The following is a 25,185-nucleotide window of genomic DNA, read 5'->3' as shown; positions in this document are numbered from 1 at the left end:
TTCACAGACTTCCTTTAACCTGCCCTCTTGGTCACTTTTTCCCCTTCTCTATCTAAACTTTTGCCAGCTGTGTGCTTGCCTGTCCCCTTTGGTTCTCGGTTGGGGTCCCTTACAGTCCACCAGCCCTCTGCTGGAAGCTCCTCCTAACACCGGTACAGGACTTAGGAGTGCAGGTTTCACTGTAGGTTGGGGTTTCCCCTCAACCGGGCACATGTGGCAACTCCTGCAGTACTCCACCACATCTTTGTAGAGTTTTGGCCAGTCAAACTGCTGTCTTGTGTGGGCTTTGGTCTGTCGTATACCAGCATGTACAGCCACTGTAGTTTCATCAGCCCTTCTTAATATTTCTCCCCGGTACCTCTGTTGCACCACTAACTGGTGATCTACTGCCCACTCCTTGCCCTCAAGTCCGTGAGGAGAACTCCATTTCCTCATCAGTACCTCATTCTGTAAATAGTAGCAATCAGGGACTCCCTGTGCTTCACTTTCGTACTGGACAGCCTGTGTTAACTCTCAAAATACTGGGTCGGCTTGCTGAGCCTCAGCTAGGGAAAATCCATTTAATTCATTCCCTGGGTCTCCAGAGAAAGTCTCGGACAGGCAAACCTCATGGTCATTTGCCTGCAGTGCCAATGCAGTCTCCTCTGGAGGACATGGTTTGATCATGGCCTGATCCACTACACATTCAGGGAAACTGCAGGGGACAGTCTCTTGCCACTGCCCTGTCTCTGTGACCTCCTACGGTCTTTCATTTACTACTGGGGGACTACCACCTTCACTCCTGCCAGATCATTACCTCGGAGCAGGACAACCCCGTCCACAGGCAAACTAGGGACAATCTCTACAGTTACAAGTCCCGAAACTAGGTCGCACTCCAGGTGCACCCGGTGTACAGGTACAGGCATACACTGGCCTCCAATGCCATTCACCACCATTTTGGTGTTCACTGCACAGTCTGGAGGAAAGGTCAGGCATTTTCCTAGTAAAAAGGATCTCGTGGCCCCTGTGTCCCTGAGAATTACTATGGGCTTGCTTGCCCCACTCGAGGGATATTGGGTTACTTTCCCTTCAAACACAAAGCCCTGATAACCTTCAGGCATCCTATTAGCTTTTCCTGCACTGGCCATCGTGAGCTTCCTGGGTTGCACTCTTACTGCAATTAAAGCCACAGCTTGTTCAGGCCCTCGTTTTCACTGAGCAGGTGTGCCCTGATTAAGCCTACCGGTTTCCCCTTTAGTATCCAGCAGTCAGCTTTTAAATGCCCTGCCTTATTACAATGGAAGCACACAGGTCTCCAGGTCTCACTCTTGCTCACAGCACCTTCCATTTTGACTGGAGGAGTGCCCCCATGTCTCCTGCTTTCCTTTCTCTTCCAGGACTGCCTGGGCGGACATCACCTTCCCACTTTTTCTCCTTTTTGGATTTGTGGGGGCGATTAAGAAAGGTTCTCCCCTGGTAAACTGACTTATAAATTAAAGCAAACTCTTTGGCCAGAATGGCTGCTTGCCGGGCTCCCTGAACCCACTGCTCCTCGACATGGGTCTTTATTGAGAATGGAAGAGAGTTTTTAAATTCCTCTAACAAGATTACTTCTCTGAGAGTCTCATAGCTGAGCTGTATTTTTATAGTCCTCAGTCACTGGTCAAAAGCCAGCTGCTTACTTCTTTCAAACTCCAGATAAGTTTGATTAGCTTGCTTTTTGAGGGTTCTGAACTTTTGGCGATAAGCTTCGGGTACTAATTCAAATTCCCTGAGGATAGCATTTTTGGTCAGTTCATAATGTGATGAACTTTTATCTGGCAGCAAGGAATAAACCTCATGGACTTTTCCAGTTAGTTTGCTTTGCATTAAAAGAGACTAGGTCTCAGCTGGCCATTTTAGCTGCCTTGCCAATTTCTCAAAAGACACAAAAAGCGCTTCCACATCTCCCTCACTGAATTTTGGAACTAATTGAGTGAGTTTTAGCAATACTGTAGCCAGCCCTGAATTCTGCTCCTCCATATTGGCCATGCTTTCACTGGGGTTACTCTGTCGCCCTCTAGTTAACTCAAGCTGCTCCAGCTCTCGTTCTTCAGATTCTTTCTCTCCTGCCTTTCATTTTCTTCCCGTTCCTTCTGAAAGGCACTCTTTTTCTCCCTCTCTCTTTGCTCGAATTCAAGTTTCCTTTGTTCCAATTGTATCTTTGCTAACAATACCTTGTTGCCTTCTGTTTCTTACACTGCTTCTGCTTCTTCAGATTCAAGGGAAAAATGGTTGGCCACTAGCCTTAAGAGTTCATTCTTCCTAGCCTTGCCATATACAGTGATCCCACACTGCTCAGCCATTTTCCTCAACTCCTCCATAGACAGTGCTTTTAACTTATCCCAAGTTACTTCACCCTGGCTTGGAGAGCTACTCTCTTCAGTTGCAGCTATGTTAGTATTCAATCACACACAACCACAAGAAAACCTGGATTGAAATTTAGCTCTTTTTGATTGGGAACAATTTGGCTTCCCACTTTCAATTTCACTCGTTTGTCTGTGTAAAATTCCGGACACTAGTACCCAAATTGCTGTTACGACCAGGTGAGAAAGGTGTCTATGGATCTTTTGCTGTCTTCACCTGGTCTTATTGTAACAGGTTTTAATTTTAAAACACACTGTGTTTTGAGCTCCTCCTTTGTGAATCCTTGTTCACAGCTTTCCACTTGTCTTAGTGCAAAAGGCTTAAAGGGGACGGACTTCTTAAAGTGCATCCAGGAGAGCTTTTATAAGCCAGCACGTAGCCAGCCTACAAGAGAAGGGACGGTACTGGACCTAATCCTTGGGAATGAAGCCCGACAAGTGGTAGAAGTGTCAGTGGGGGAGCATTTCGGGGATAGTGATCATAACTCTGTAAGATTTAATGTAGTTAACAACTGGCACAAATAGCATTGTTGACAACCTCTTCCATCACTTTGCTGATTGAGAGTAGACTGATCGGGCAGTAATTGGCCGCGTTGGATTTGTCCTGCTTTTTGTGTACATGACATACCAATTTTCCACATTGCCGGGTAGATGGCAGTGTTGTACTGTTACGGACATTGCAATCAGCGAGAAGGAGTGTGGAATATTAAATGAAATTAACATAGTGAGAGGGTGTGACATCTTTGAAGGTGGACAAATCTCAGGCCCAGACGGAATGTATCCTAGGCTGTTCAGGGAAGCAAGAGAAGAAATAGCGGAGGCTCTGACCATCATTTTCCAATCCTCTCTGGCTATGGGTGTGGTGCCAGAGGACAGCTAACATTGTACCATTGTTTTAAAAGGGAGAAAGAGATAGACTGAGTAATTACAGGCTATTCAGTCTAAGCTCAGTGGTGGACATATTATTGGAAAAAATTTGAAGGACTTGATATATCTCCATTTCGCAAGAACGGATTAATCAAAGGCAGCATGGATTTGTTAAGGATAGGTCGTGTCTGACTAACATTGAATTTTTTGAGAAGGTTAGAAGAAGGGTTGATTAGGGAGTGTGTTTGATGTAGTCTGTATGGATTTCTGCAGTGCTTTTGATAAGATTCCCCATAGCAGACTGGTCACAAAAAGTAAAAACCCATGGGATCCAAGGCAAAGTGGCAAGCTGGACCCAAAATTGGCTTAGAGTCAGGAAGCAAAGGGTAATGGTCGATGGGTGTTGTTGTGACTAGAAGGCTGTTTCCAGTGGGGTCCGCAGGGCTCAGTACGTGTTCCCTTGCTTTTTGTGGTATATATCAGTGATTTGGACTTGATTATAGGGAGTATGTTGAAGAAGTTTTCAGACAATACAGAAATTTGCTATGTGGTTGGTAATGAAGAAGAAAGCTGTGGGCTGCAGGAAGATATTAGTGGATGAGTCGTAACAGTGACAAATGGAGTTCCATAATGTTAACTCTGTTTCTCTCTCCACAGATGCTACCCGACCTGCTGAGTATATTCAACACTTTCTGTTTTTATTTCAGATTTCCAGCATCTGCAGTATTTCAGGCTGAGAGAAGACCTAATTGAAGTGTATAAAATTATGAGGGGTCTAGATAGAGTGGATAGGAAGGCCCTATTCTATTCCCCTTGGTTGAGGGATCCAAAACCAGGGGCATAGATTTAGGGTAAGAGGTAGGAGGTTTAGAGGGGATTCGAGGGGAAATCTTTTCACCCAGAGGGTGGTGGGGATCTGGAACTCACTGCCTGAAAGGGTGGTGGACCATTCATAACGTTTAAAAAGTACTTGAATATGCACTGGAAGTTCCATAACCTACAAGGCTACAGACCAAGTGCTGGAAAGTGGGATTAGGCTGGATGGTTACCTGTTGACTGGCATGGCCACGATGGGCTGAATGGTCTCCTTCCATGCTGTAAATTTTTTTGATTCCATGAGAGCTGAAGGCACAGTTGCTAATGATGGGGCAAAGGGAGTCTTGGTGCATAAGAAGCAAGAGTTGGAGGAATGCAGAATTCCTAGAGAGTTGTAGGGTTGGAGGAGGGTACAGAGATAACAAGGGGTGAGACCATGGATGGATTTGGACATGAAAATGATGATTGATGTAAAAGATTCCATTGCACTGTTTGAAGAACAGCAGGGGAGTTGTCCCCAGTGTCCTGACTCTTTTTTGCCGCTTAACCAACCTCACTAACACAGATTTTCTGTTCATTATCACATTAGAGTGAAGAATAGTTCAGAATTAGGAAGGATCAGATAGGGGAAATGCAAGGCAGACTAACATGCATTCAGTGTGTGTGTGCATAAGCATGGTAAATGAGGTTGGTGAGTTACAGGCGCAAGTACCCACCTGGGATTTTGATATAGTGGCAATAATAGAGACCTGGCTGAAAAACGTGGATGAAAGGGCACTTAATATTTCTGGCTATAATGTATTCAAGACAGATAGGGAAGGGAAAATAAAAGGGTATGTTTGTATTGATCAAAGATACTGGGAGAAATTTTATCCTGGTGGCGTGGATCCCGACCTGCGGAAAAAGCAACGCCGAGATCCCCGCATTGCCTCTTCTTCGGAAGGACTGTTGGACCTAGTGCCAGTCAGGCAGTTAAGTGGACAGCAGCGAGTCTTCCACAGGATCAGGGATCCCAGCGATGGAAGTCCCACCTTGGAGAGTTGCCAGCCAATCAGAGGCTGCCACTACAGTGCCACTGTGAAGGTGGTGCTGTCTGCTGCTGGAGGTACACCTACCGGAGGCTGAGGAACATTACTGGAACCAGACCTCAGGTAATCAGGGTGAGCAGGGAAGGAGGGTGGTCGGCAGCCGGGTGGCCCTCATCGGGCCCCTTGCTTCCCGTTGCCGGGTCCCTTGTTCAGGCTGTAAATGCCTTTTAACAAGGGGCCCCTCAACCACCCCACCCCCCCCCCCTCCCCCCCGGCCCCCTGGAGCAGGGAAGCAAACAGCCCGCACGTTTTTTTTGTCCCATGCTTCTTATGCAGCGACAGGGCCGCCCTGCCATACGGCTAATTGCGGCTGTGGCAGGAAGAGGCCCTTAATTGGGGGTTAATTGCCCAGTTAAGGGCCTCAATTGGTGGCAGGGTGGGAAGGCCGTTCACAGGACCACCTGCCCTGGGCTAAAGTTTGGCGGAGGTGGGATGATGGCGGAAATCCCCCACCCCCCCACCACCATCCCACCTGATTTTATGCTCTCTTTGCCTCCAAATAAATAGTGTGTGGGAAAGAAACCAAAATTCCCCCCACTATTGCAGCGCTAATAAGAGATGATGTACTTGAAAGAATCTGTGGTTAGAATTGAGGACAATCGAGGAGTTATTATGCTGCTGGCTGTATACTATAGGCCAACAAATACGGGGGAGGAGCAAATTTTCAGATAAATTGCAAGTAGATGCAAGAACTTTAGAGTAGTGATAATGGAGAATTTAAATTATTCTGAATTTAGACTGGGGAAGTAACAGTGTAAAGGGCAAAGAGGGAGAGAAATTCCTGAGATGTGCACATGAAACTTTCTTGATCAGTGTGTTTCCAGCCCAACAAGGAAGGAAACAATGCTGGATCTAGTCTTGGGGAATGAAGTGGGGTAAGTGGAGCATGTTTCTGCGGGAGAGCATTTAGGAAGCAGTGATCATAATATCATAGTGATCACTCATTAGGTTTAGAGTAGTTATAGAAAAGGAGTCATAGAGTGATACAGCACTGAAACAGGCCCTTCGGCCCACCGAGTCTGTGCCGGCCATCAGCCACCCATTTACACTAATCCTACATTAATCCCATATTCCCTACCACATCCCCACCTTCCCTCAATTCTTCTATCACCTAACTACACTAGGGGCAATTTATAATAGCCAATTTACCTATCAACCTGCAAGTTATTGGCTGTGGGAGGAAACCAGAGCACCCAGCGGAAACCTACGCAGTCACAGGGAGAACTTGCAAACTCTGCACAGGCAGTACCCAGAAATGAACCCGGGTCGCTGGAGCTGTGAGGCTGCGGTGCTAACAACTGCAAGGAAACGCAAGGAAAAATTTCAAGGAGTTGCAAAGAGATCTGGCTCAGATGGATTGGAATCAAAGATTGACAGGTAAAACAGTAACTGAGCAATGTGAGGCCTTTAAAGAGGAGATAATTTGGGTGTAGATTAGACACATTACCACAAGTTCTGTTCACACTTTAGGAAGGATGTGAAGGTTCTTGATGGGGTGCAGAGGAGATTTACCAGAATGGTTCCAGGGTTGGGGATTTTAGTTGGGTTGGCGAAGCTGGGATTGTTCTTGTTGGAGCACTAAAGATTGAGGGGAGGTTTAATAGAGGTGTACAACATTATGCCAGGCTTAGATAAGTTAGACGAAGAAAAACTGTTCCATTAACTGATGGTCCCAGGAATAGGGGACACAGATTGAAGGCTGTGGACAGGGCTTTAAACTAACAGAGCATGGGGAGGGTAAAGGGAAAGATAAAAGGAAATTAGAAATCCAAAGAGAGAAGTCAGGGCATCAGGGCAGGATAGTGATGTGGGTAAATGCCAACAGAATGGGACAGGAAAGGACAGAGAGTTTAACAAAAATTGTAAATTGGCGAATAAGGTCATTGCAGGGAATAGAGGTAAAAAAAAATGAAACTGAAGTTCCTTTATCTGAATGCATGAAGCATCTGTAATAAGATAAATGAAATTGTGGCATGAATAGAGGGAAATGATCTGGATCTAATTGCCATTACCGAGACTTGGTTACAAGGAGATCAAGGTTGGGAAATGAGTATTCCAGAGTACACAATATTTTGGAGAGACAGACAGAATGTCAAAGGAGGAGGGATAGCCCTGATAGTTAAGGATGACATAAGAATATTAATAAGAAGGTATCTGACCTCAGAAGATCGTGAAGTAGAATCAGTTTGGGTGGAAATTAGGAATAGCAGGAGTCAGAAAACACTGGTGGGAGTAGTTTACAGGCTCCCTAACAATAGTTATATTATTGGACAGAACATTAAATGGGAAATTGTTGGAGCGGTATAAAAAGATAATGTATTAATTGCAGGGGACTCTAATCTGCATATAGACTGGGACAATCAAATTGGCAACAGTGGTCTAGAAGATGAGTATGTAAAATGTTTTTGAAACAGTTTCTTGCAGCAATACGTTGTAGAACCGACTAGGGATAGAGCTGTCTTCGCTCTTGTATTGTGTAATGAAGCAGGGTTAATAAGTCATGTCATAGTAAAAGATCCACTGAGAAATGGTGATGATAATACCACTGAATTTCATGTTAAGTTTGAAAGTGACACATTTCAATCACAAACAAGAATCTTAAACTTAAAGCCAATTACAAAGGTATGAGGGAAGAACTGGCTAAGGTTAGTTGGGTAAATAGACTGGAAGGTATGGCGGTAAATGAACAGTGGGAAACATTTAAAGAAACAATTCGAAGGGTTCAACAAAAGTACATTCTGTTCAAAAACAAAAACTCGTCAAGAAAGACCCCTCTGTTGCTCACTCAGGAAGTTAAGGAGAGTATTAGACTAAAATGTTACAAAAAATAGTAGCAACTCTGAGGATTTGGGAGTGTTTTAGAAAGCTAGCAAAAAACCTGATAAAAAGGGAATAAATAGAATCAGAGTAATCTAGCCAGCAATATAAACACCGATTGTAAGAGCTGTCATAAGTACGTAAAAAGGGAGAGTAGCTAAAGTAGATGTTGGTCCCTTAGAGGCAGAGACAGGAGAAATCATCATGGAGAATGAGGAAATGGCAGAGGCATTGAACAAATATTTTGTGCCTGTCTTCACAGTAGAAGTCACAAGTTCCATACCAGAAATAGGCAGTAACCTAGGGGCTACAAAGAGTGACGAAATTTAGGATATTGAAATCAGCTGAGAAAAAGTATTGGAGAAACTTGAGGGACTAAAATCTAACAAGTCCCCTTGACCAGATGGCCTACATCCTAGGGTTCTAAAAGAGATAGCTGCAGAGATAGTGGGTGCATGGCTATGATTTTTCAGAATTCCTTAGATTCAGGAATGGTCGCGTCAGATTGGAAGTTGGCAAATGTTTTTCAAGAAAGGAGCTAGAGAGAAAACAGGGAACTACAGGCCAGATATCCTAACATCAGTCGTTGGGAAGATGGTGGAAACTATTATTAAAGAAGTCTTAACATTGCACTTGGAAAAGCATAGTATGATTAGAAAAGGTCAGCATGGTTTTACTCAAGAGACATCCTGTTTGACAAATTTATTCGAGTTTTTTAAGGATGTAACTAGTAGGGTAGATAAAGGGGAACCAGTAGATGTAGTATACCTGGATTTTCAAAAGCCATTCGATAAGATGTCATATAAAAGATTAATAGACAAGGGCTCATGGTGTTGGAGGTAATATATTCGCGTGGATAGAGGATTGGTTAACAGACAGGAAGCAGAGAGTGGGCATAAATGGGTCATTTTCAAGTTGGCAGGCAGTGAATAGGAGGGTGCTGCAAGGATCAGTGCAGTAGCCTCAGCTATTTACACTCTATATTAATGACTCAGATGAAGAGACAGACAGTAATGTATCTGACAAAAAATGCTGGAAATATTCAGCAGGTCTGGCAGCATCTGTGGAGAGAGAAGCAGAGTTAACGTTTCAGGGTCACTGACCTGAAGTTTGCTGATGATACAAAGCTCAGTGGAAAGGTAAGCTGTGGGGAGGATGTAGAGAGGCTGCAAAGAGATAGAGACAGGCTAAGTGAGTGGGCAACAAGATGGCAAATGGAGAATGATATAGGGAAGTGTGAAGTTGTTCACTTTGGTTGTAAAAATAGAAAAGCAAAATATTTTTTACAAGGTGTGAAACTGGTAAGTGTTGATGTTCAGAGAGACTTGGGTGTACTCGTACAAGGTACGCACAAAGTTAACATGTAGGTACAGCAGGCTATTAGGAAGGCAAATGGCAGGTTGGCCTTTATTGCAAAGGGATTGGAGTACAGGAATAAAGAAGTCTTATTAAAATTGTACAGGCTTTGGTGAGACCACACTTGGAATCTGTGTGCAGTTTTGGTCTCCATATTTAAGAAAGGATATACTTGCACTGGAGTGATGCAGCAAAGATTTACTAAATGGGTCCCTGGGATGAGGGTGTTGTCCCATGATGAGAGACTGAGTAAATTGGGCCTGTATTTTCTGGAGTTTATAAGAATAAGAGGCGATCTCATTGAGATATACAAAATTCTGAAAGGGCTTGACAGGGTAGAAGCTGAGAAATTGTTTCCGCTGGTCGTGGAATCTAGAACGCGGCGGTACAGTCTTAGGATAAGGGGTCGATCATTGAGGACTGAGATGAGTAGAAATTACTCCACTCAAAGGGTTGTGAATTTTTGGAATTCTCTGCCCCGGAGGGTTATGGATGCTCCTTCATTGAATACATTTAAGGCTGGGATAGACAGATTTTTGGTCTCAAAGGGAATCAAGGGATATGGGGAACTGGTGGGAAAGTGGAGTTGAAGCCCAAGATCAGCCATGGTCATATTGAATGGCAGAGCAGGCTCGATGGGCCATATGGTCTACTTCTGCTCCTATTTGTTGTGTTCTTGTGTTTTGGGCAAGAGATGCAGGGTAAATATGCGGACCACTTTTTTACGCAGCAAGTGTTAATGACCTGGAATCTGTAACCCATGAGGTTGGGGAAGCAGAGACAATCATTGATTTGAAAATGAAGTTGGATGGTCACTTAGAGGAAAGAGACTTTCAGAGCTATGGGAATTGAGCCGAGGAGTAGGACTCACTGGATTGCTCCGTGGCGACCAGGCATGGACTCAGTCGGCTGAATGGCTGCCTTCTGTGCTGTAAATGACTCCATGACTGCGTCTTGGATGGTTGTAGGGCTGGAGAATGTTATAGAGCTGGGGGGAGGGGGTGGTGGCAGGGGGCGAGGCCATGGAGACATTTAAATGCATGAATTGAAGTTTTAAATTTGAGGCCTTGCTGGACCAGGAGGTCAGCGAGCATTGAGGTGATGGGAGTATTGGCCTTGAAGTTCTGTGGAATAGTTTACACCTCTATTTATTTAATCATGAATGACAAAGAAAATTAAGGCATTTGGACCATAATTATTGGAGAATTCTCATGTGTTATATAGTCTTGCATAGAAACAGGCCATTCAGCCCAACAGGTCTGTATGCCCGTGTTTATGCTTCACACCCTCTTGAATGGTGGAGTGGGCTTGGGGCCAATAAGTAGCAGCGAGTTCCACATTCTAACCACTGTCAGTTTCTGCTGAATTTCCCATTGGTTTACGAGTATATACTGTTCTATTTATGGCTCCTAGTTCTGATCTCCCCGGCAAGTGGTAACATGTTCCCTACGTCTACCCTAACAAGCCCTTTCATAATAAACACTTCTGAAACTCACTGCCCAGTCTTCTCTTTTGTCGAGAAAAGAGCCCCCGCCCAGGTCAATCCTTCCTGAGAGTTTGAACCTCTCAGTTCTGGTACCATTCTAGCAAACCTGTTTTTGCACATTCTCCAGTGCCTCCATATCCTTCGTATAATCTGGAGACAAGAACTGTTCAGTCCTTCAAGTGTGGTCTAAACAAGGTTCTGTAGAAGTTTCAGCATAACTTCTCCGCTTTTCAGTTCTATCCCTCTAGGATTGAATGCCAATCTTTTGTTTTGGCTAGAGATCTGAATTTTGTAAATGAAGTAGAATCCAAATGTGCTCGAGCTTTTCCAGACAAAGAAAACGATTGGAAACACATTATTTTAACTCCTATTGGACTAATTCCATTGTTAAGTACTTGTAATTATTTTTCTCCTCAGATGTAAAAAAAAAAGTGTGCCTTTAAGTCTCTGTAAAAACAGTGCACCTTTAAGGGAGAGAAAGTTCTGGAGACACAGTGTGCCACAGCTGCATTTTTATTACCCTGGGCAACAGCAGGAGAGAGAGAGGTCACATGGTATGATGTTTCCATTTAACTGTGTAAAAACTGGCAGAAACCAGCTCAAACAGTTAGTTTTGAGAGACTTTCCAGTGAAGCGTACTGAAGAGAAGGAAGCTGTCAATTTCCTCTCAGCAAAAATTCTACAATGAGCTGCAAGCCAAGTTAATTCCCTGAGTAAAGAAGAAAAGCATTCTTTTTCAAGAAACTATTTGTAGTGTTGTGCTCATGGTTCAAAGAACTGTTTAATGTCTACTGCAGCCGAAGAGTGGAATGTCTAACTACTGAAGGACTACTTTTATCAAATACACATGAAGACTTCAAGTGACCTTTAACTAATTCCACATTAGAATACCTCATCCACCAGGAACGTAATCCACAAAAACTTATTGGATTTATTTTTAAGAGACAGCTAATTTTTATTAAAAACTCCACTTTTAAAACCAGTTCACTACCTTATTTTTGAGTGTATGTATGTGAATGGGTAAGTTTGATTAAAATAAGTTGGTTTATCTTAATAGTGTTTAAGATTTAGCTTTTTAATAAATAGTTAATTTGTTGTCTAAAGATACCTGGCTTGCTCTGTTTATTTCTGGGTTTAAGTGTTTAATTTGGCTGTTTTTCCGATTGGGTGTTAAAGCTTAATAATATGGTGCGACCTGTGGAGTGACTGGACTGAATTGACTGTGCGTTGCTCCCGCCACGGTCGTAACATGAAGTAGAATCTAAAAGTGCTTGAGCTTTTCCAGACAAAGAAAATGATTCTAAACACATGATTTTAACTCCTATTGGTCTAATTCCACTGTTAAGTATTATGTTCTCAGTACTTTATTGTCTTAATTCGCATTTATTTACCCTCTAAATACATCTGACTTACAGTTTTAGTTTAGATTAGATTAGATTAGAGATACAGCACTGAAACAGGCCCTTCGGCCCACCGAGTCTGTGCCGAACATCAACCACCCATTTATACTAATCCTACACTAATCCCATATTCCTACCAAACATCCCCACCTGTCCCTATATTTCCCTACCACCTACCTATACTAGTGACAATTTATAATGGCCAATTTTACCTATCAACCTGCAAGTCTTTTGGCTTGTGGGAGGAAACCGGAGCACCCGGAGAAAACCCACGCAGACACAGGGAGAACTTGCAAACTCCACACAGGCAGTACCCAGAATTGAACCCGGGTCCCTGGAGCTGTGAGGCTGCGGTGCTAACCACTGCGCCACTGTGCCGCCGCGTCTTGGTCTGATAGCATGGAAATTGAATGAGTCAGAAAAACACGATGTGCATCCGACATGATCTCCAGTGATCGATATAGTATTTAGAGAGTTAAAAGTTAATCCTGCTTCATTCATTATATACAAGTGCAACTTCCAGCTCACAGGCGACTTGATCTTCTACTGAAATTGCCTCTGTTGCTCTCTTTCCTCCCCCACCTCACCATTTCCTTGTCCATTAACTCCAAACCTCTCCTGAGGTTATTTGGCTTTGAGCGTTCATCTTTCTGCTGTCTCCCTCATGCAATGTCCATTAAACTGCTGACTGGCTCTTCTCCCAAGTGTATGCTGTTGTGCTGCTAACCTGAGAAGTGATGTTCCTTCCAGGTGTCTTGCTATATTTTCAAAGAGGTCCCTTTAGTTCTATTTTTATTGTTCTTTAACACAGACAATTGCAGCAGCAGAATGAAGAGTTGCGTCGAAGGCTGACTCACAGCACACAAAAGTTGGAGATTATGGAGACTGACTTTGAATCCAGTCGACAGTACCTTGAAGCAGAGCTGAGCCATGCCCGGGAAGAGATGGACAAACTGAAGGACAAATTCCGCAGGTCAGCAGCTCAAATGGTGGCACACCACAGTGTGTTGGTTAATTTTTTGATGCACTAATCTGAACAGATAAAGGATCAAATCCCATTACATTAGCAATTTCAATGTGATTTTACTGTTGTTCAGGTTTTGTTCGAAGTTTTGAAAAATGTGTTGCTTGCCTAAATTTTAGACTAAGGGGTGCTCATAAGTGTAACAAAGGAAAGTTAGACTCTGAGAAGGTTAGACTCTGGGAGTCAGAGCGGACCTGCGGAAGACAGTCAGGAACAGCGGAACACCTGTATATAAAGTCCGGGGATCGGAGTGCGGCCTAACCTACCTGGGAGTCGGAGCGGACATGTGGAAGACAGTCAGGAACAGCGGAACACCTATATATAAAGTCCGGGGATCGGAGTGCGGCCTAACCTACCTGGGAGTCGGAGCGGACATGTGGAAGACAGTCAGGAACAGCGGAACACCTATATATAAAGTCCGGGGATCGGAGTGCGGCCTAACCTACCTGGGAGTCGGAGCGGACCTGCGGAAGACAGTCAGGAACAGCGGAACACCTATATATAAAGTCCGGGGATCGGAGTGCAATCTAACCTACCTGGGAGTCGGAGCGGACATGTGGAAGACAGTCAGGAACAGCGGAACACCTGTATATAAAGTCCGGGGATCGGAGTGCGGCCTAACCTACCTGGGAGTCGGAGCGGACCTGCGGAAGACAGTCAGGAACAGCGGAACACCTATATATAAAGTCCGGGGATCGGAGTGCGATCTAACCTACCTGGGAGTCGGAGCGGACATGTGGAAGACAGTCAGGAACAGCGGAACACCTGTATATAAAGTCCGGGGATCGGAGTGCGGCCTAACCTACCTGGGAGTCGGAGCGGACATGTGGAAGACAGTCAGGAACAGCGGAACACCTATATATAAAGTCCGGGGATCGGAGTGCGATCTAACCTACCTGGGAGTCGGAGCGGACATGTGGAAGACAGTCAGGAACAGCGGAACACCTATATATAAAGTCCGGGGATCGGAATGTGATCTAACCTACCTGGGAGTCGGAGCAGACCTGTGGAAGACAGTCAGGAACAGCGGAACACCTATATATAAAGTCCGGGGATCGGAGTGTGATCTAACCTACCTGGGAGTCAGAGCGGACCTGCGGAAGACAGTCAGGAACAGCGGAACACCTGTATATAAAGTCCGGGGATCGGAGTGCGGCCTAACCTACCTGGGAGTCGGAGCGGACCTGCGGAAGACAGTCAGGAACAGCGGAACACCTGTATATAAAGTCCGGGGATCGGAGTGCGGCCTAACCTACCTGGGAGTTGGAGCGGACCTGCGGAAGACAGTCAGGAACAGCGGAACACCTGTATATAAAGTCCGGGGATCGGAGTGCGGCCTAACCTACCTGGGAGTCGGAGCGGACATGTGGAAGACAGTCAGGAACAGCGGAACACCTATATATAAAGTCCGGGGATCGGAGTGCGATCTAACCTACCTGGGAGTCGGAGCGGACATGTGGAAGACAGTCAGGAACAGCGGAACACCTATATATAAAGTCCGGGGATCGGAATGTGATCTAACCTACCTGGGAGTCGGAGCAGACCTGTGGAAGACAGTCAGGAACAGCGGAACACCTATATATAAAGTCCGGGGATCGGAGTGTGATCTAACCTACCTGGGAGTCAGAGCGGACCTGTGGAAGACAGTCAGGAACAGCGGAACACCTATATATAAAGTCCGGGGATCGGAGTGCGATCTAACCTACCTGGGAGTCAGAGCGGACCTGTGGAAGACAGTCAGGAGCAGCGGAACACCTATATATAAAGTCCGGGGATCGGAGTGCGATCTAACCTACCTGGGAGTCGGAGCGGACCTGCGGAAGACAGTCAGGAACAGCGGAACACCTATATTTAAAGTCCGGGGATCGGAGTGCGATCTAACCTACCTGGGAGTCAGAGCAGACCTGTGGAAGACAGTCAGGAGCAGCGGAACACCTGTATATAAAGCTCGGGGATCAGAGTGTGATCTAACCTACCTGGGAGTCGGAGCAGACCTGTGGAAGACAGTCAGGAACAGCGGAACACCTATATATAAAGTCCGGGGATCGGAGTGTGATCTAACCAACCTGGGAGTCGGAGCGGACCTGTGGAAGACAGTCAGGAACAGCGGAACACCTATATATAAAGTCCGGGGATCGGACTGCGGCCTAACCTACCTGGGAGTCGGAGCGGACCTGTGGAAGACAGTCAGGAACAGCGGAACACCTATATATAAAGTCCGGGGATCAGAGTGCGATCTAACCTACCTGGGAGTCGGAGCGGACCTGTGGAAGACAGTCAGGAACAGCGGAACACCTATATATAAAGTCCGGGGATCGGAGTGCGATCTAACCTACCTGGGAGTCAGAGCAGACCTGTGGAAGACAGTCAGGAACAGCGGAACACCTGTATATAAAGTCCGGGGATCGGAGTGCGATCTAACCTACCTGGGAGTCAGAGCAGACCTGTGGAAGACAGTCAGGAACAGCGGAACACCTATATATAAAGTCCGGGGATCGGAGTGCGATCTAACCTACCTGGGAGTCGGAGCGGACCTGTGGAAGACAGTCAGGAACAGCGGAACACCTATATATAAAGTCCGGGGATCGGAGTGTGATCTAACCTACCTGGGAGTCAGAGCGGACCTGTGGAAGACAGTCAGGAACAGCGGAACACCTATATATAAAGTCCGGGGATCGGAGTGCGATCTAACCTACCTGGGAGTCAGAGCGGACCTGTGGAAGACAGTCAGGAGCAGCGGAACACCTATATATAAAGTCCGGGGATCGGAATGTGATCTAACCTACCTGGGAGTCGGAGCGGACATGTGGAAGACAGTCAGGAACAGCGGAACACCTGTATATAAAGTCCGGGGATCAGAGTGCGATCTAACCTACCTGGGAGTCGGAGCAGACCTGCGGAAGACAGTCAAGAACAGCGGAACACCTGTATATAAAGTCCGGGGATCGGAGTGCGATCTAACCTACCTGGGAGTCGGAGCAGACCTGCGGAAGACAGTCAGGAACAGCGGAACACCTATGTATAAAGTCCGGGGATCGGAGTGCGATCTAACCTACCTGGGAGTCGGAGCAGACCTGTGGAAGACAGTCAGGAACAGCGGAACACCTATATATAAAGTCCGGGGATCGGAGTGCGATCTAACCTACCTGGGAGTCAGAGCGGACCTGCGGAAGACAGTCAGGAACAGCGGAACACCTATATATAAAGTCCGGGGATCGGAGTGCGATCTAACCTACCTGGGAGTCAGAGCGGACCTGTGGAAGACAGTCAGGAACAGCGGAACACCTGTATATAAAGTCCGGGGATCGGAATGTGATCTAACCTACCTGGGAGTCGGAGCGGACCTGTGGAAGACAGTCGGGAACAGCGGAACACCTATATATAAAGTCCGGGGATCGGAGTGCGATCTAACCTACCTGGGAGTCAGAGCGGACCTGCGGAAGACAGTCGGGAACAGCGGAACACCTGTATATAAAGTCCAGGGATCGGAGTGCGATCTAACCTACCTGGGAGTCGGAGCGGACCTGTGGAAGACAGTCGGGAACAGCGGAACACGTATTAATGAAGTCTAGGGTTCAGAGTGCAGCCTGGCCCATCTGGGAGTTGGAGTGGACCTGCAGGAAGACAGTCAGGAGCAGCGGGAGTTGGAGTGGACCTGCAGGAAGACAGTCAGGAGCAGCGGGAGTTGGAGTGGACCTGCAGGAAGACAGTCAGGAGCAGCGGGAGTTGGAGTGGACCTGCAGGAAGACAGTCAGGAGCAGCGGGAGTTGGAGTGGACCTGCAGGACCATTCCAGTTGCTGTGAGCCAGCGCGTGCTGAGTTTGAAGAAACTGAGTGAAAAAACAACTGTGACATCGCAGGAAACTAATACGTTGATTGACTGGTGAGTGCTTAGTGTTAAGGACAGTGTGTTGATAGCCAGCTTAGGACATCAGAGTTAAGGAAGATCTATGAATAAAAAGAATTAAAACTGTAAAATAAAAGCCTAAAATGCATACCTATGTAACTAAGAAACGTATAGCTCTTAGTTGTAGGTGGTATGATCATTTAATAAGCACAGTAAATTGGAGTATACATAGCAATTATTCTGAGTTAATTAAAGTAATTAAATTAACTGAATAACCTAAGTAGCAATGGCAGGACAGGTGTTATGTTGCATCTGTGCATTGCGGGATCTCCTGGATGTCAACGTGATCCAGGACAAACATGTCTGCAGAAAGCAACGAGAGGAATTCCAGATCAGGATTATTGATCTGGTTGCTGAACTGCAGACACTGTGCAACATCAGGGTGGGGGAGAGGTACCTGGACACTTTGTACCAGAAGACAGTCACAACCCTTCGAATAGGGTCATCTGTTTTGACCAGTGATGAAGGACAGGAGGGTGTGACTGTGAATGAGGCAGGTAAAGGGATGAGCAGACAGGAGTGGAGGAACATCAGTCATTGCAGTTGTCAAACAGGTTTGAGATGCTGGCAATCTGTGTGGACGAAAGCTAGGTCTGCTGGGTGGATGAGCAGACTCGCCAGGGCACCATGGGACAGAAGCCGTTCAAGTGGGAGGAGCAAAAAGGAATGTAATGGTGGTAGGGGACAGTATAATGAGGGGATTGACACTGTTTTCTGCAGCAAAGAGTGAGATTCCAGAAGGCTGTGTTGATTGCCCAGTGCCAGGGTTTGGGACAGCTGCTCAGAGCTGGAGAGGAACATACAGTGGGAGGGGGAGGAACGTGGTCCATGTAGGTACTGATGACAGACAGGACAAGCAAAGAGGTTCTGAATCGTCAGTATGAGGCACCAAATTAAGAAACAGAACCTCAAAGGTGATGATCTCTGGATTACCTGAGCCATGTCCAAATTGTCATAGGGCAAATAAGATTGGAGAAATGAATGCCTGGCTCAAAGTCTGGTATGATAGAGTGGGTTCCGGTTCATGAGCCACTAGCACCAGAACTGGGGAAAGAGGGGGCTGCACCGATGGGACGGTCTGCACCTGAACCTTGCTTGGACCGATGTTCGAGTGATATGCATAACTAAGGAAGTAGAGAGGTTTTAAACTAAATAGTGGGGGCAAGGGATCAAGTTTGGGAAGATGTGGTAAATCAAAGAGTAGAGACAAGGCAAGAGAAAAAGGTATTAATGTGGGAAATGATAAACAGACCGTGACAGGAAGGGACAGAGAGTACAAATCTAAGTGTAAATCAGCAGATAAGTCTAGAGGTTCCAAAAATGATAAAAGGACAATTCTAAAGGCTCTGTATCTGAATGCACTTAGCATTCGAAACAAAACAGATGAACTGACAGCACAAATAGAAATAAATAAGTACGATCTAATGGCCATTAGAGAGACATGGCTGCAGGATGACATAGATTGGGACCAGAATATTGAAGGGTACATGACATTTGGAAGGACAGGAAGCTAGGAAAAAGTGGAGGGGTGGCTTTGTTAAATAATTAGCACAGTAGAGAGGGATGTACTAAGTTCAGGAAGCCAGGATGTAGAAGCGGTTTGGGTTGAGATAAGAAATAATAAAGGCAAGAAGTCATTTGTGGGAGTGGCGCACAGGTCCCCTAACAGTAACCACACAGTAGGATGGGGTATAAAGTAAGAAATAATGGGAGCTTGTCAGAAAGGTACGGTGATAATCAGGGGGAATTTTAATTTACATATAGACTGGAAAAATCAGGTGGGCAAAGGTAGCCTAGATGAGAAGTTCATAGAATGTTTTCGGGATAGTTTCTTAGAACAGCACGTTCCAGAGCCAACCAGAGAGCAGGCTATACTAGACCTGGGTATTGTGCAACGAGATAGAATTAATTAATTACCTCAGAGTGAAGGCTCCCCTAAGCAGCAGTGATCACAATATGATTGAATTTTACATTCCGTTTGAGGGAGAAAAGAGTGGGTCTAAGACTAGTATTTTAAACTTAAATAAGGGCAATTATGAGGGCATGAAAGTAGAGCTAGCTAAAGTGAACTGGCAAAGGAGGTTAAGGGATAGGTCAATAGAGATGCAGTGGCAGACATTTAAGGGGATATTTCAGAATACGCAGAACAGATACATTCCAACGAGAAAGAAACATTCCAAGGGGCAAGGACAAGTTTACTAAATTGAGGCGTGGTTTAGCGAAAGTGGACTGGAAACAGCTACTTGAAGGTAAATCAGTGTCAGAGCAGTGGTAGGCATTCAAAGGGGAGGTTCAGGGTAAACAGGTTCCCAGAAAGGAAAAGGGTAAGGCAGCCAATTCTAGAGCCCCATGGATGTCAAGGAGCTTACAAGGTAAGATAAGGCAGAAAAGGAAAGCTTATGTCCGACATCGAGAACTCAATACTACAGAAAGCCGAGAGGAGTATAGAAAGCGGAGGGGTGAAATCAAAAAGGAAATTAGGAAAGCAAAGAGAGGGCATTAAAGAATATTGACAAGCAAAATCAAGGTGAACCCAAAGATGTTTTTCAATACATTAAGAGTAAGATAACTAAGTAGAGAGTAGGGCCCATAAGAGACAAGAAAGGTAACCTATGTGTAGGAGCGGAAGATATTGGTATGGTTCTTAATGAATACTTTGCATCTGTCTTCACAAAAGAGGGGGAAGATGCCGATATTGCAGTTAAGGAGGAAGAGTGTGAAGTATTGGATGTGATAAACATAGGGAGAGGAAGTATTAGTGGGATTAGCATCCTTGAAAGTTGATAAATCACCAGGGTCGGATGCAATGTATCCTCGGCTGTTAATAGAAGCAAGAGAGGAAATAGCAGAGGATCTGACCATCATTTTCCAGTCCTCACTGGATACAGGTGTGGTGCCGGAGGATTGGAGAAATGGAATCCTTTCCTTTATTAGCCGAGGTATAGAATATAAGAGCAGGAGTTTATGCTGGAACTGTATAACTCATTGGTTAGGCCACAACTTGAGTTCTGGTCACCTCATTACAAAAAGATGTAATTGCACTAGAGAGGGTATAGAGGAGATTTACGAGGATGTTGCCAGGACTGGAAAAATACAGCTATGAGGAAAGATTGGATAGGCTGCGGTTGTTCTCTTTGGAACAGAGAAGGCTGAGGGAACAAAGAACAGTACAGCACAGGAACAGGCCATTCGGCCCTCCAGGCCTGCACCGATCTTGATGCCTGTCTAAACTAAAACCTTCTGCACTTCCGGGGTCCGTATCCCTCTATTCCCATCCTATTCATGTATTTGTCAAGATGCCTCTTAAGCGTCGCTATCGTACCTGCTTCCACCACCTCCTCCGGCAGCAAGTTCCAGGCACTCACCACCCTCTGTGTAAAGAACTTGCCTCGCACATCCCCTCTAAACTTTGCCCCTCGCACCTTAAACCTATGTCCCCGAGTAACTGACTCTTCCACCCTGGGAAAAAGCTTCTGACTATCCACTCTGTCCATGCCACTCATAACTTTGTAAACCTCTATCATGTCACCCCTCCACCTTCGTCGTTCCAGTGAAAACAATCCGAGTTTTTCCAACCTCTCCTCATAGCTAATGCCCTCCAGACCAGGCAACATCCTGGTAAACCTCTTCTGTACCCTCTCCAAAGCCTCCACGTCCTTCTGGTAGTGTGGCGACCAGAATTGCACGCAATATTCTAAGTGTGGCCTAACTAAAGTTCTGTACAGCTGCAGCATGACTTGCCAATTTTTATACTCTGTGCCCCGACCGATGAAGGCAAGCATGCCGTATGCCTTCTTGACTACCTTATCCACCTGCGTTGCCACTTTCAGTGACCTGTGGACCTGTACGCCCAGATCTCTCTGCCTGTCAATACTCCTAAGGGTTCTGCCATTTACTGTATACTTCCCACCTGTATTAGATCTTCCAAAATGCATTACCTCACATTTGTCCGGATTAAACTCCATCTGCCATTTCTCCGCCCAAGTCTCCAACCGATCTATATCCTGCTGTATCCTCTGACAATCCTCATCACTATCCACAACTCCACCAACCTTTGTGTCGTCCACAAACTTACTAATCAGACCAGCTACATTTTCCTCCAAATCATTTATATATACTACAAAGAGCAAAGGTCCCAGCACTGATCCCTGCGGAACACCACTAGTCACAGCCCTCCATTCAGAAAATCACCCTTCCACTGCTACCCTCTGTCTTCTATGACCGAGCCAGTTCTTTATCCATCTTGCCAGCTCACCTCTGATCCCGTGTGACTTCACCTTTTGTATCAGTCTGCCATGAGGGACCTTGTCAAAGGCTTTACTGAAGTCCATATAGATAACATCCACTGCCCTTCCTTCATCAATCATCTTCGTCACTTCCTCAAAAAGCTCAATCAAATTAGTGAGACACGACCTCCCCTTCACAAAACCATGCTGCCTCTCGCTATTAAGTCCATTTGTTTCCAAATGGGAGTAAATCCTGTCCCAAAGAATCCTCTCAAATAATTTCCCTACCACTGACGTAAGGCTCACCAGCCTATAATTTCCTGGATTATCCTTGCTACCCTTCTTAAACAAAGGAACAACATTGGCTATTCTCCAGTCCTCTGGGACCTCACCTGTAGCCAATGAGGATACAAAGATTTCTGTCAAGGCCCCAGCAATTTCTTCCCTTGCCTCCCTCAGTATTCTGGGGCAGATCCCATCAGGCCCTGGGGACTTATCTACCTTAATGCTTTGCAAGACGCCCAACACCACCTCCCTTTTGATAATGACATGACCCAGACTATCTCCACTCCCTTCCCTTGACTCATCATCCATCAAGTCCTTCTCTTTGGTGAATACTGATGCAAAGTACTCATTTAGTACCTCGCCCATTTCCTCTGGCTTCACACATAGATTCCTGATCTGATTGAAAAGTACAAAACTTTGAGGGGCCTGGATAGAGAGGAGGTGAAGGGTCTATTTACCTTAGCAGAGAGGTCAATGACGAGGGAGCATAGATTTAAAGTGATTGGTAGAAAAGCTAGAGGGGCAATGAGGAAAAACTTTTTCACCCAGAGGGTGGTGAGGATCCGGAACTCACTGCCTGAAAGGGTAGTTGAGGCAGAGACCCTCAACTCATTCAGAAGGAGTCTGAATATGCACCTCAAGTGCCATAAGCTGCATGGCTATGGACCAAATGCCAGAAGGTGCAATTAGAATAGGTGGATCGCTTTTCTGCTGGCACAGACATGATGGGCCAGGTAGCCTCTTTCTGTGCCTTCAACTGTCTATGATTCTGTAAAAGCAAGCTAGAAATATAAAAACAGATTATAAGGGTTTCTACAGATATTTTTAAAAGATGTAACAAAGTGAGTGTTGGCCTGATAGAAAGTGAGTCTGGGGAATTAATAATGGAAAATAAGGAGATGGCAGATGAATTGAACAGGTATTTTGCATCGTTCTTCACCATAGAGGATGCAAGTGACATCCCAGAAATAGCTGTAAATCAGGAAATGGAAGGGACGGCGGAACTCAAGAAAATTACAGTCATCGGGGAAGTGGTATTGAGCAAAATGTTGGTGCTGCGGACTGACAAGTCCCCGAGTACTGATGGACTTTATCCTAGGGTGTTAAAGGAAGTGGCCAGTGAGATAGTCGACACGTTGGTTTTAATTTTCCAAAATTCCCCAGATTCGTGTCAGGTTCCATTGGATTGGAAAATAACGAATGTAACTCCTTTATTCAAAAAGGGAGGGAGACAGAAAGCAGGAAACTACAGGCCAGTTTACTAAACATCTGTCATAGGGAAAATGTTAGAAGCTATTAATAAAGATGTTACAGTAGGGCAATTGGAAATATTCAAGGTAATCAGGCAGAGTTAAGGTTTTCTGAAATGGAAATCATGTTTAACTAATTTATTGGAGGTCTTTGAAGAAGTAACATGTGCTGTGGATAAAAGGGAACCGGTGGATGTACTGTACTTCGATTTCTCGAAGGGATTTGATAAGGTGCCACATCAAAGGTTATTGCAGAAAATGAAAGCTCATGGTGTAGGGGGGAACATGTTGGTACAGATAGCTAACAGGAAACAGAGAGAAGGCCTAAATGGGTCATTTTCTGCTTAGCAAGATGTAACAAGTGGTGTGCCACAAGGATCAGTGCTGGGGCCTCAACTTTTTACAATTTATGTAAATGACTTGGATGAAGGGACCGAAGGTATGGTTGCTGCATTTGCTGGTGACACAGAGATAGGTAGGAAAGTAAGTTGTGAAGAGGACATAAGGAGACTGTAAAGGGAAATAGAGTGGTTAAGTGAGTGGGCAAAGATCTGGCAAATGAAGTATAATGTGGAAAAACGTGAAATTGTCCATTTTGGCAGGAAGGATAAAAAAGAAGCATATTACCTAAATAGTGAGAGATGCAGAGGGATCTGGGTGTCCTAGTGCATGAATTGCAAAAGGTTCTTATGCAGCGACAGCAAATAATTAGGAAAGCTAATAGATTGTTATTGTTTATTGCGAGGGGAATTGAATACAAAAGTAGGGAGGTTCTGTTTCAGTTATACAGGGCATTGGTGAGACCACATCTGGAGTACTGTGTACAGTATTGGTCTCCTTATTTAAGGAAGGATGTAAGTGCATCGGAAGCAGTTCAGAGAAGGTTTACTAAACTAATATCTGGAATGGGCGGGTTGTCTTGTGAGGAAAGGTTGGACAGGCTAGGCTTGTATCCACTGGAATTTGGAAGAGTAAGAGGCGACTTGATTGAACCATATAAGATCCTGAGGGGTCTTGACAGGGTGGATGTGGAAAGGATGTTTCCCCTTGTCCGAGAATCTAGAACTAGGGGTTACTGTTTAAAAATAAGGGGTTGCCCATTTAACACAGAGATGAGAAATTTGTTTTGTCCCAGCGTGCCATGAGTCTTTGGAACACTCTTCCTCAAAAGGCGGTGGAAGCAGAGTCTTTGAATATTTTTGATAACCAAGGGGGTGAAAGGTTATTGGGGGTAGGTGGGAATGTGGAGTTGAGGTTACAATCAGATCAGCCATGATCTTACTGAATGGCAGAGCAGACTCGAGGGGCCAAGTAGCCCATTCCTGTTCCTAACTCGTATGTGCGTACTACTTTAAAACTGTGTTGAACAGAATGTTCTTTTCTGGAGAGGTTCCTCTGGCAAGAGCATGGTGATTGGTCCGACAAAACAATTCATCAGTAGTTACAGGAGCTTCTAACTTGAGCTTCATTTGGTGTGCTTATCAATGTATTTCTATCGTCCTGTATTGTAATATTCACCTTGAGTGCTTGACTTGATATTATAAAGATGCATGGTGTTTCAGATAAAAGTTCATTAGAGTTTTCTTTTTCTGCCGCTCTAGTGGATAAGAATTTTGATAAGTTTTTAACCTTTGTCCCCTTCCTTTTGACCTGATTCATTCAGCAGTGAATGGAGACAGCTTAGAGAAGAGCCATAATGTTGATCCCGAACTGAAGGATTAAACTGAGGAAAGACTGGAGAAGTCTGGGCTTTTCAACCTCATTCCTTCACATCTCTCTGACCTACGCCAGCTCTACAAATCCCATCCCAAGCAGTCCATTGCACTGACTTTGATCTCTTGTGCACTCACCCCAACTCTTTTCAGCCCCTCATTACTTACTCTGCCTTCAACTCCCCAGCTCCTACTCTGGAATTTTGTCCTTAAATCCCACTTGCCCACCTTGCTCTGTTCCTCTAATAGCCTTCTTAAAACCCATCTCTGGCCAAGCTTCCAGTCACCCTATCTACTTTGACTCAGGTTCTCTTATCCTTGTGTCTCTGCACTTTGGACCATTTTCTATGTTCTAAATGCTTGTGGTTGTAGTTGGTGAAAGGAGGTATATGAGATGCCACACAGTTTAGAAAAGAGGATCTGTAACACTGCTTCAAACTAAAGAATGATAATAGGATGCTTGAAATCTGAAATAAAAACAGAAAATGCTGGCAATACTAAGGCAGTATCTGCAGAGAGAGAAACAGAGTTAACGTTTCAGTTCAATGACCATTCGTTAGATAATAG

The 25,185-nt window shown here is 45.2% G+C and overlaps 1 protein-coding gene across 6 annotated transcripts in view; it reads left to right on the top strand.

Annotated features, from left to right (window-relative positions):
• tjap1 (tight junction associated protein 1 (peripheral)) overlaps positions 1-25,185 on the top strand; it is a 593,272-nt gene that overhangs the window by 340,093 nt on the left and 227,994 nt on the right. For all 6 annotated transcript variants that reach the window (XM_068028188.1, XM_068028184.1, XM_068028169.1 and 3 more), the window contains exon 5: positions 13,026-13,187. In XM_068028188.1, the coding sequence (XP_067884289.1) occupies positions 13,026-13,187 (162 nt within the window). The remainder of the gene's footprint in view (positions 1-13,025; positions 13,188-25,185) is intronic.

This window comes from Heterodontus francisci, chromosome 3, assembly GCF_036365525.1.
Source record: "Heterodontus francisci isolate sHetFra1 chromosome 3, sHetFra1.hap1, whole genome shotgun sequence".
Lineage (NCBI taxonomy): Eukaryota > Metazoa > Chordata > Chondrichthyes > Heterodontiformes > Heterodontidae > Heterodontus > Heterodontus francisci.
This window is presented reverse-complemented; position numbering and strand designations above follow the sequence as displayed.